We start from the raw sequence: 11,597 nt of genomic DNA on the forward strand, positions 1-11,597 counted from the left end.
TTCAGCCATGCATGAATTAAACATCAGTTGGTCAACATCTTATAGACATCTGCAGGGCATAATATTTAGGGTTGCAGGGTTCATTAGGAAAATAATGATGTTATACCAATTAGTTTGACTTTTCTCTGACTTTACGTTGTTATTGACTAGGACACTGAGTCATCATACTGTAAAAAGCACACTGAATGTCGTCCAGTCTTTGCTTTGATGTATACAAGTGAGGTTATATTTTCTAAAAAACTGGATGTTAATAAGGAATTCATTTTTAATGAAGGTGACATTTCCTCCTCCTTCCTAACTGGCTTATGCCCAGTCAGCGGAGTGCTTGTCTAACCTCTTAGATTTAGATCTGCTGAGTCAGCTGTCAGTTCCGGCTGTCACTTTCTGTTTTCTCAATCATAGATAAATGAAAATCAGCGACCATGTGCATAATGTTTCTTCCCATCCATTTGAACTACAAAACTTGAAACCATCTTAATACTAGATGGAAAAAAGTCTATAGATGCAACTCTAGACATCAAAGAGCAGTTTGTTTATCTATTCTAGGATAATAAATAAGAGTTATGGGGCCATTTTTAAGATCAGAATAAAATGACTTCTAACATGCCTAACAAACAGTGTATGGGCAATGACAAAGTATTACTGAGAAGAGCTGCAAATATGAAATATATATATTTTATATTTATAACACACACACACACACACACACACACACACACACACACACACACACACACACACACACACACACACACATATATATATATATATATATAGCCTATATATATAATATATAAAGCACATTTAAAACAATCACAATACTGACCAAAATGCTGTACAACATAATGATCAAAGATAAAAATACATTCACACAACATCAGAGAAATAAGTTTGCGTAAGTTATAAGTTTAAGAAATATAAAGAAATAAGTTATAAGAAAAATATACGTTTTTCTTATATCACAGAAATATTTTTTTTGATCGTATTTTCAGTTCTGTACTTGTCAGAGTTTGCTTACTCTCTCCATGATCTGGCCAGCGCTACAGAATAAAATTTTTTTTTTTTTTTTTTTTTTTTGCAAATTAGATCCTAATCGGTGAGATAAGGGTTTGTAATGGCATTCCTTTTTGGCACAGTCGCCATCAAGCGGTGGAATAAATGCAACGCACAAATCGAAAAGGGTCTGTCTGCAGACTGCAAGACAGGGACGTAACTTGAAGGGGGCGTAACTTGACGAAAGAGGCGTAACTTGAAGTTGTCCAAATCACACAGAACCACTCGAGATGTCAAAACGAGATTTTGTCGGGCTTCGTTCGAAACGAAACCGCATACCCTTTAAGTAGGCACTTAATTTCACAGCCTGAATGCGTATGTATGGAGCATGAATGCGATTTGGATATCATCATCCGCTATGTTGATCATGTGACCTACAAAGTTAAAACAAGCGCAAAAACATAAAAGATATCATTGACAGGTTTAATTAATGTATTTGTAAGTATCTTGATAATGAAGAAAATTGCCCATGTTCTTGTCTTGTTGAAGAAACGGCTGCCTTTTTATTTTGTGATTGTAGTAGTTTTTATATTTTTAACTCCACTAATGTGATCAAGTTTTATCCTTAAATCATTTTTTTTATTACGAAAACCCAAAATCGTTATCTCTTGAATATTTTGTCAATTATTTTATGTGCAAAATCCACATAATTTTTTTTTTCTGTATATATTATCTCATGATGAACACATGAAATTTTTATTTACTGTTTTATGTCATTATGATTGCTCATTGTTAGATACAACCGTCTTACCCTGATCTTTTATGTAATAAGTTTGGCAATAATAATAAAAAAAGAGGGACAGGTGCACTAACACCTCATAGCATCACTAATTCAACAGTCCAGTACAGTTTCCCTCAGCGACTGCAGCAATGTCTGCACAAAGGGTTGATTTTATACTCTAAAAATGTAAGTATTACTACTCGAAAGTTAAGATTACCCCATAATGAATTGCATCTTTTGCCTACCCCAACACTTACATGCAATAATAACACCATGCCAACCATAAATGCCAACCAATAATTATATAATTTTTTTTCTTAAAATGACATAAAAATCTTTTAAAATGACATAAAAAATTTTTTTTCTTAAAATTACGTAAAAGAAGCTAAATTTATTTTTTGTTGTGACATAGCTATACATGAAAATACACTAGTTGGACAAATGCAGTCGATGTGAATACATTAATTTTCAGTCAAGCAATTAATACACGAATGGATAAAGTATTTATATTTTATTTACTGACAACAAGAAACATGTCTAAATGATTAAAATAATGTATAAAAGTTAGTATCACAATAAATGCATACATGTACAATTCAACAACATGATACAAAGCATCATTCAAACTTATTGTTCTAACAATCATGTATTTACAGATGGTGAACCCAACATCCTACTATCATCTCAACACAGCTGTGCTCATTCTGCTGCCGCGCTGTGCTTCACAATCTCACTTATCTCAATGGGGATGTCATTGAGCAACAGGATAAGGAAGACCATGATGACAGCTCTCTGAATCACTCAACCTTGAAACAAGAGCAGAGGAACACGTGCGGGACAATCTGACTAGCTGCTGCTGTGTCTGCTCCAAACATTCATGTGTCTGCTCTCCATGAGCACAACTACCTGTAAAGCATTTACACAGAGTTTACAAGTACATTGATTTATTACTTTTGTAGTGGGCTAAACCACTGAACTGGTGAGCAGAAGGATACTGGTTCAAAACCACCAGTGTGTCCTTGAGCAAGGCTCTTTTCTCCAGGTTGATCCAGGGTTTGTAGGTCCATGTAATAAGAGCACTCTTAATCACTTCAGATAAAAGATCCATGACATTTTTTGATGATGATGCTTTTGAAGCTTCTGAAGGTCAGCCTTCGTTGTATAAACAGAAAGCCGCAGAACATACTTTACCAAAATCAAATCCTCAGTGTCTTTTGGTCTTTCTCTAGATCCTCTCGCTGGCTCTGGGGTCACTGATGATGAAGAGACCACAGCAACATCCGGCTCAGATGAGACAGTAAGGGCAGGTGGAGTGAGGGAGTGTCTCATCCGTGTCGCTGGACCATTTCCAGGATGCTGCTGTGGACTTCTCCATTCTCACAGCACACACCAGTCTGCAGACATGTTCCTATCCTACAAAAATACACACACACAATACAAAAAGTCATTACTTTATTCTTTTGTTTCAGGTTTTTCCTTTTTTTTCACCTTTCCTTGCAGGTCCTGCTCCACCACAAAAGATCTGCAGCAAATGCACAGAAATCAAGAACAAGAAAAGTGCTGTAATAGTTGTTTAAAATTACACTAATTAAAATAAACTACAACTTAAGATTTAAAATGTTTCATTTATTTTTGTAGTGTACTTACACAAATCCTTTGATGGCACCATTGCTTCATCAGTCTCTCTGCAGCAGATAAACACACGCGTGTCTCATCTGTCCCTGTAACATCCAGACAAGAGTCAGTCTCCTCTGTGATTTATCTGTGATTTACTACATTTACATGTTGAGTTAGTTGCTGATGTAACTCGCTTTTTATCCAACACAAATGTTCCTTAAATTATCAGTATTGCAAATGGACAAATAAAATATATAACTTATGTTTAGTTAGTTTACATAGATTTAGAGTAGACTTACACTCATCTAAAGCAGTGTTGACAAAAGTGAATTCTGCATTATAGCAGACATACATCACTCAGATGCCTATTTCATGTCTATTAGATGTGCTCATCTGCAATACTTATCAAACATTGTCCTGTCAGATGATAAATAGACATTTAGTAATAGTCTTCAAGATGTATATATGGTTTATGCAAATCCACTTTTGAGTCGTGTACTTAATGGAGCTCCCTTGTTAGTTATGCATTATAAAACGTGTTTTTACAGCAAAATCACAAATATGCTATATTATGTAGGTCACAGACAGGGTTTAGATTAAACCAGGATTAGGCCATAGCTCAATTAGAATTGACTAGTCTTGTCTGTGAAACAGGGGGATAGCGTCTTCACTAGGGCTGTATACCTTGGAGAACCTGGCGATACGATACATACCTCGATACACAGGTCACGATTCGATACGTACCTCGATACAGAGCTGTCTCGATACGATTTGATACAATGTGACACGATTCGATACGATTCAATAAAAATACATGGGCCAGAGCCAATTAGTTAATGCTGAACACATTTACTCAACAAACAGAACTCTGCATTTTTCTTCCATTTATTGAAGACAAAAGTGCATTATAACAAAGTGCATTTTGCTTAAATATTTGCAACTTTAAGTGCTCTGATTAATTGTACACAAATTGTATTAATCTGGAAATTACCACAAGTCAACATTTAACTTTCCAAGGGTACAGTCTGAGCTCACACAAGCACAAAATCTTCTTCTTATTATTCTTCTTATTAAATCTTCTTATAATTCTTTTTTGTGACACCATGTACTGCCATAACATATTTCACTATGAAATCACTTAAATGCTACATCTTGCTTTAACATTTGGCACAACAACAAATCTAATCTACCTCATAACAGGATGGATTTTTAAAATCTTAAGGCTAAACCAGGTTTGTCCTCAAAAAGGCAGGTTGAACAAAAATCACTGCAGCAACAAAACAATAACCTGAGGATACTCTTGGTAATGCTAGTTTTATCCTATGACTTAAGATTTTTGTTCAAAAACAGAAGTTGGTCAACATGCTTTGAGCTTAGTACACTTCTCTGTGCGGTTACAATATCGCCTGCCTTAGAGAAAACGCGCTCCGAGGAGACACTAGTCCCTGGAATGCACAGGTACACTTTGGCAAGGCGTGACATTAGTGGATATTCATTCTCGTGCTCTTTCCACCAACTGAGTGGACTTCCCTCAGCAAGAGACAGGGGTGGTGCCTCCTTGTACCTTGACATCTCCTCTTCTGCCTGGGCCTGTGTGGTTCTGTGTCTCACCTTAGGACCTGCACTGTAAGTTGAACCAAGCAGATCAGCCAAACAGCACAAGTCCTTTTTCTTCTTGGGTGGTGGGCTGGCAGGAATGTCATCCTTGTCTTCCACATGATTGTCCTCCTCTCCTGGTATCACTTCAGCCTCTTCCTATTATGCAAAATACAAATTTTTTATCAATAAACCCATAGTTAATTCTATAAAGAGCATATTCAAAGACATGTAATAGTAAGTTTGCCTTTTATTTAATGCGATGAACTGACAAACCTTTACAATATATTGTATTGCTAGTATAGTGCTTTACATGAAGTATATGTCTGAAACCATTTAGTTTTTTAAGCTCTAACATACTATTATGAATTTGAAATTATGAACTGAATATTTTGTTTTATTACACTTGGTGTATGTATGTATATATATATATATATATATATATATATATATATATATATATATATATATATATATATATATATATATGTGTGTGTGTGTGTGTGTGTGTGTGTGTGTGTGTGTGTGTGTGTGTGTGTGTGTGTTTGTTTGTTATGTTTTTTAACCATGTAATGCTAATGTTAATGACACAGTAAAACGGCTTACCTGAAATAGTTCTTGAATTCTTCGAGCTTCTGCAGTGATTCTCAAGTATATTTCCTCTCGTTCATCATCAGGAAGGAAGGGCAAAGCTTTGAATCTTGGATCGAGTGCTGAACATACATACATGGTCTCTTTCTGCTGATCCATGTACCTCTTGCTCAAATCTTGGCAAATAGCCGCTTTGATTTCTTTCACTATCTCACTATCTGCTCTGCTCTCTTGGAAATCCTGGATGAGCTGAGCATGAAGAGGGGCCACAACTGACAGCGTTGGAGAGCTTTCTTTTGACATTACAAGAGTAGCAATCTTCATGGGCTTCATTGCATCCACTATCTCCTCCGCAGATGTAATGTCCGACTCACATAGGGTGCAAACTTCTTTCTCGGTTTTCCTAAGCTCGTTGGACAGAAGAGCAGCGGAGACAGCGGGTTGCTGCTCAAGAAAGCGCTCGAGCATATCATGCGCGCTATTCCAGCGCGTCACAACATCTGTGATCAGTTTATGTTCAGGCAACTCGAGCAACTTCTGCTTCTGTCGAAGTACGTGGCTGGCTGTGGTACTGCGCTTAAAAAAGGTGGATATCCGTCTAACACGTCCCAATAAACGAGCGACAGCAGGAAGCTTCAGTGCACGCTGCGAGGCAAGGTTTAAAGTGTGAGCGAAGCACCTGAAATGCAACATACCGGCAAGCTCCGCCGCGACGCTCATATTTGCGGCGTTGTCAGTCACAATAGCTGGGTCTTTGGATACGAGGTCCCACTCCTCCAGCGCCGCTTTAAGTAACTCTGCAATGTTTGACCCCGTATGGCTCTCGTGCATGGCTCGCGTTTGTAAAACGTGCGACATCAGTTCCCACTCCTCGTTAACGTAATGGCAAGTGATTGTAACAAAAGCTTCCGTGGCTCGCGATGTCCACCCATCACAAGTCAGTGCCACTCGTGGGGCAGAACTCAGGGCTGACTTAACATTGTCTTTGACTTTGTCATACATCCTCGGTACTGCTTTGTCGGTCATGTAGCTGCGGGTAGGGATCACATAACGGGGATCTAACGTGTTGATCATAAAGCGAAAGCCTGTGTTCTCGACAACACTGTAGGGACATAAACCTTTGCAAATATAATGCACCACAGACTCTGTAATCTTCTGTGCACGGACTGAGTTAGATGGAAGCTTGGATGTTGTGTTGTCCAAAGTAGTCTGCGTGGGGTCCCGTGTTTTTTTGGGCTGCGGCGAAGCTAGCTTGTCTGCATGGTGTCTTTGCAGGTGGGCGCGCAGGTTAGTTGTATTACCGGTGTAGCGTATAGAAAGCCTGGCAATGCTTGCAGATTGCATTTGTTTTATCGATCCCTTGGTTTCCTTCCTTTGCTTTAAAACCAAAATGTGTCCAAACATCTGCCTTTAGGGACAACGGCGCTTCTAAAATCTTCGACATTTTCCATGAGTTTTTTAAAAACTCGCGGGCGCCGCTGCGCCCCCTAACGGCTGGGCGGAGTATCGATACTAAGGGCTAGAATATCGATACTGTATCTTTTTTTATTATATCGGTATGTATCTAAGAATCGATATTTTGAGCACACCCCTAGTCTTCACACATTTTGCTTATATGTTGCTTACTTTACACCTTAGTTTTAATAGATTATTAACTCCAAAAACAATACCACTGTATGAAAATGGCACATACACTTGAATTTAAACAATTATTTCGGGAAAAAATATATTCTCACCGTTGTCTCTCACAGCAAGCGGCCATATTGCCAGCAACTTATCGTTTTGACATTTCGTGTGGTTCTGTGTGATTTGGACAGTTTAAAGTTACAGTAGCCTACGCCTCCTACTTCAAGTTACACCCCTTTCAAGTTACGCCCCTCTGCAGACGTACACGCTTGGCACAAATCGCAACCGAAAGAAAACTCTGGCACTAGATATAGTTTTTTTTTTTTTTATGTGTAGGCTGTAGCGTAAACCTGTCTTAGAGAATGTCGGAAATCATCTTGGAAAACAAACCTAAGCTCATCAAATGGCTTAGTTTGGATTATAAATTTGTTTTGCAACATGTTCAAGCTAAAAAACTTATAACACAGTCGCACTATGATGACTTGATGGCCATGAAGGCGAGCGACAGTATCATCAAACTTCTGGACATCATCCGTAGAAGAGGAGAAAATGTGTGTCGAGATTTTCTGGATTTGCTAAAAGATGATGATGTGAATGAAATATCGCCGGAGCTAAGAGACTGGGTCAAAACAGTTGACTCAGAAGGTAAGTTGCTTTGAAAAAGCGCATTGTGCACATTTATAGAGAGGCCTTCGTTAGGCTACTGATTTCATTCATTCATTCATATCGACATACAAAATAAAAATGAATCATACAAACATATTCGACCTACTAGAAATGCCTTCCAGCCTAGTGTGAAGTCACTAACAGTGATTCGGTACAAATATAATGCGATTTAAAGGGTTTGTTCACCCCAAATTAAAATTCTGTCATTAATTAGGCTACTCACCTTCATGTCGTTCAAACCCCGTAAGAATTCGTTCATCTTCAGAACAACAATGAAGATATTTTTGATGAAATCCGAGAGCTCTCAGACCTTCCATAGACAGCAACGCAACTGAAATATTCCCAGACACAGAAACTTAGTAAGGACCAGTGGTGGAAAGAGTACTGAAAATTTATACTTAAGTACATGTACTGTTACATTGCTGAAATAATACTCAATTACAAGTAAAAGTACTGGTGTCAAAACAGTACTTAAGTAAAAGTACAAAGTACTCTTCTCAAAAACTACTCCGAGTACTAGTTACTTTTTAGCCTGCGATATTTAATAAATTACCAAAAAATATTAATCTATATCAAAGATCAATGTGTATAATAGCTACTTTGAACAAAACCCACTTTTATCTTATTGAGAAAGTATGTGAATTAGTGGTCATGATACAGGAATTTCTAACTTCAGTACCTTAAAATATTTTATGAAAAATATTAATGTACCCGTGAACCGAAGTTGCAACTGTCTTCAGTGTTGTGATGTATTTCCGAGTGAAAGGGAATATTGAATAAAGGGCGGGGTTTTATTGTGGCGCACCTCCACTCCACCTCTTGCTCATAGCAGATTCACGGTTAGATACAGTATGAGTGGTTAAGAATATCTGCTTGTTATGTCTCTGACATCATGCTTCACTTCTTCTGGGTCCTAACGCTCTGCTAGACGCCCCCCAAAAAACAACAAACTGTGCTAATATACACCCACAATGTCATGTGATAATGAAGAATTATAACCCTAACCTTTATCTTCATACTGAAATCCCAGACGGCCAGACAGTGATTCAGCTAAAATATTAGTGCCTAAATAATTAGCTTAAATATGTAAAATAATAATTAAATAGTGCTCATAAATGGCTGCTGAATTAAAAATAATCTGATTTTGGAGTTAGACAATGAACACATTGTAACCATGCTTGGGACGGCCCACATAAATGAGCAAAAATGCTTTACATGTCTTGAAATAATAATTTCTAAACATTAAACATTGACTGTCAGTCTTTATTCACCTGTTTCTCGTTGTTTCTCATTAAAATTCATTAAAGTAAATAGTGTAAATTACATCGCTAATGTCACAGCACATTGTAACGCAGCGTTACAACGTGCCCCATCTGCGCAACTGGAATTTAAAAGTGGTTAGTGTCTTCTGCTAGTTATCAAAGCATTAAAAACAGTCTGAACTGATAAACAACAGATTGGAGATTGAAATAAAAGCAGATTTGTCTCATTTTAAATGAATTATAAAAACTGATATGAAAAATGTAAATAAGCCAGAATTAAAATTTTACTAAAATAAATGTTCAGCGATATCTTCAAAATAAAGCATGTGTATGCATTGTGATAGTCTACTCTCCAAAATGGCGGGAGATAGTAACTCGGGGGAGAAGAATCGTTAAATAAAGTCGTCATTTTTGTTTTCTTCGCGCAAAAAAAGTATTCTCATAGCTTTGCAAAATTGAAGTTGAGCCACTTATGTTACATGGACTGTTTTACCAATGTCCTTGCTAAGTTTATGTGTCTGGGAACATTTCAGTTGCGTTGCTCTCTATGGGAGGGTCAGAGCGCTCTCAGATTCCATCAAAAATATCTTATCTTAATTTATGTTCTGAAGATGAATGAAGGTCTTATGGTTTTTGAACAACATGAGAAATTAATGACAGAATTTTAATTTTGGGGTGAACTAACCCTTTAATGGAAAAGGATGGATTTTCAGTCCGGAGTTGTAGCTGGGCGCCCTCAAGTGTCCTTATTCAGATAGGCCTTGTTCAACTTCAGTGTACTACTATTAGTACTACTACAACTATTAATCCTATTTTTTTTTTTTACAGACCAGAAAACAGAAAAATACAAAGGAAGAGCAAGTGTTAACAGACCTAAACAAGGTTAGATTTTAGATCTTGATTAAATCTTTTTTTCTGTATATAATATATGCTGTATATAATATATGCATGTATGTATGCATGGATGTATAGGCCTATTAGTCAGTATGTACATTAACAAGGATTTGGGACAAATATAATGTGATTTTCAGTTAGGAGTTGTAGCTGGGTGCCCTCAAATGTCTTTATTCATAGTTGTCTTTAGTGACATTGAACTTCACTGTATGGAAAAGAACTGAAGTTGCTGTGAATACTTATAAATATGTATTGTGGAAAACTGGGCAGATCACTGTAATGCATGATTTTTGACATCCAATATATATATATACATATATATTTATTTTCATCAGAAACTGCCAACATGACAGGACAATCACGCATCCAAGTAAACAGTAAGTGTGATTTATATTTATTAATAATGGGAAACATTATCAGATGTACAAATAACAATTGTATGAATTGACAGATTTTTTGTTTTGTTTTGTTTTTTTAATGTAAAAAGGCAAAATCTCTGCATCAGATGGCAGCAGTGTAATTTCGCCTACCATAATTGGTGGAAATCTAGGGTCCTTTATAATGAATACGACGGTTGCACCCTCTGGCAGATCAGATGTGCAGACAAATTGTAAGTGTAATAAATGTACATTGCCTAAAACAAACAAACAAAGAAACAATAAATAAATATATTAATTAATTAAATAATGAAAAAAGGTCTATGAACAACATTGCCTGAAAAAAAACATACAGTTAAAAAAAACTGTACATTTTATGTTTGGTTATTAAAATATCAATAATCAAAGACCATCCAAATGGGCTTTCTCATCTGTTAATCCAATTAATCAAGTAAAATACTTTATCAGCATTGCAAAAGGTACAATCTAATTTAGAATGGCAACTCTCATATATATGTCACATTTTAATGTATATAAATAATACATAAAGCCACTGAAGGCACATTGTACACTGTATAAGATAACTTGTTGTAGTGCATTGATTTAAAAATCTGGCCTTGTATAGCCCTGTTATCACTTTCTCTTCCTTTGTATTTTCAATAATCTTTTTCCCCAAATATTTCAGACCAAGAAACCTGATAGAGACTGTGAACACAGGCCAGTACAAGGTATAGAGGAAGTTTATTTCTTTCTATTCTGTATACATATTTTTCTTTCCAATATTTTATGATTTATTTTTTCTTTTTGTATTCCCAGATTATCAGAAGTTTCTAAAATAAAACACCAGTCTGCTGGTTCAACAAGTGAAGAACATTGATCCAATTATTGATGATCTCGACCTACATGATGAATCCGTTGCAGTTGTGAGAGTGAAGCCAACAGATCAAGAGAAGATGAGGAAACTGCTTACCGAACTGCTGAACAGCTACTGAGTGTTGTATTGTTTACCCACCGGATTAGCAGCATGTTATTAAAGGAAATGGAATATTGTACTGTCAATGCCAACAATAAATTTTTTAATGTTTTGATAGTAAAAGTGATAGTTATTGGAGTTTTCCTTTTTTATATAAACTGAGAACCAAGTATATTGTACAAACAGGCCTACATGTAACCAAACATGTCAGGGATATATAT

General features: G+C 36.5%; 1 protein-coding gene and 1 long non-coding RNA gene across 2 annotated transcripts; both read right to left on the reverse strand.

Annotated features, from left to right (window-relative positions):
* Positions 1 to 2,302: 2,302 nt before the first annotated feature.
* Positions 2,303 to 3,654, reverse strand: LOC122138370. The gene is made up of 3 exons (XR_006155505.1): positions 3,422 to 3,654; positions 2,966 to 3,296; positions 2,303 to 2,680 (listed from the first exon to the last, which is right to left on the reverse strand). It is a non-coding gene; the product is annotated as an uncharacterized LOC122138370 (long non-coding RNA).
* Positions 3,655 to 4,711: 1,057 nt separating this feature from the next.
* LOC109102002 (E3 SUMO-protein ligase ZBED1-like) lies at positions 4,712 to 6,922 on the reverse strand. Its single transcript, XM_042730440.1, has 2 exons — positions 5,594 to 6,922; positions 4,712 to 5,146 (listed from the first exon to the last, which is right to left on the reverse strand). The coding sequence occupies exons 1-2, from the start codon at positions 6,920 to 6,922 to the stop codon at positions 4,712 to 4,714; spliced, it is 1,764 nt and encodes a 587-aa protein (XP_042586374.1).
* Between the last annotated feature and the right edge of the window lie 4,675 nt (positions 6,923 to 11,597).

This window comes from Cyprinus carpio, chromosome B9, assembly GCF_018340385.1.
Source record: "Cyprinus carpio isolate SPL01 chromosome B9, ASM1834038v1, whole genome shotgun sequence".
Lineage (NCBI taxonomy): Eukaryota > Metazoa > Chordata > Actinopteri > Cypriniformes > Cyprinidae > Cyprinus > Cyprinus carpio.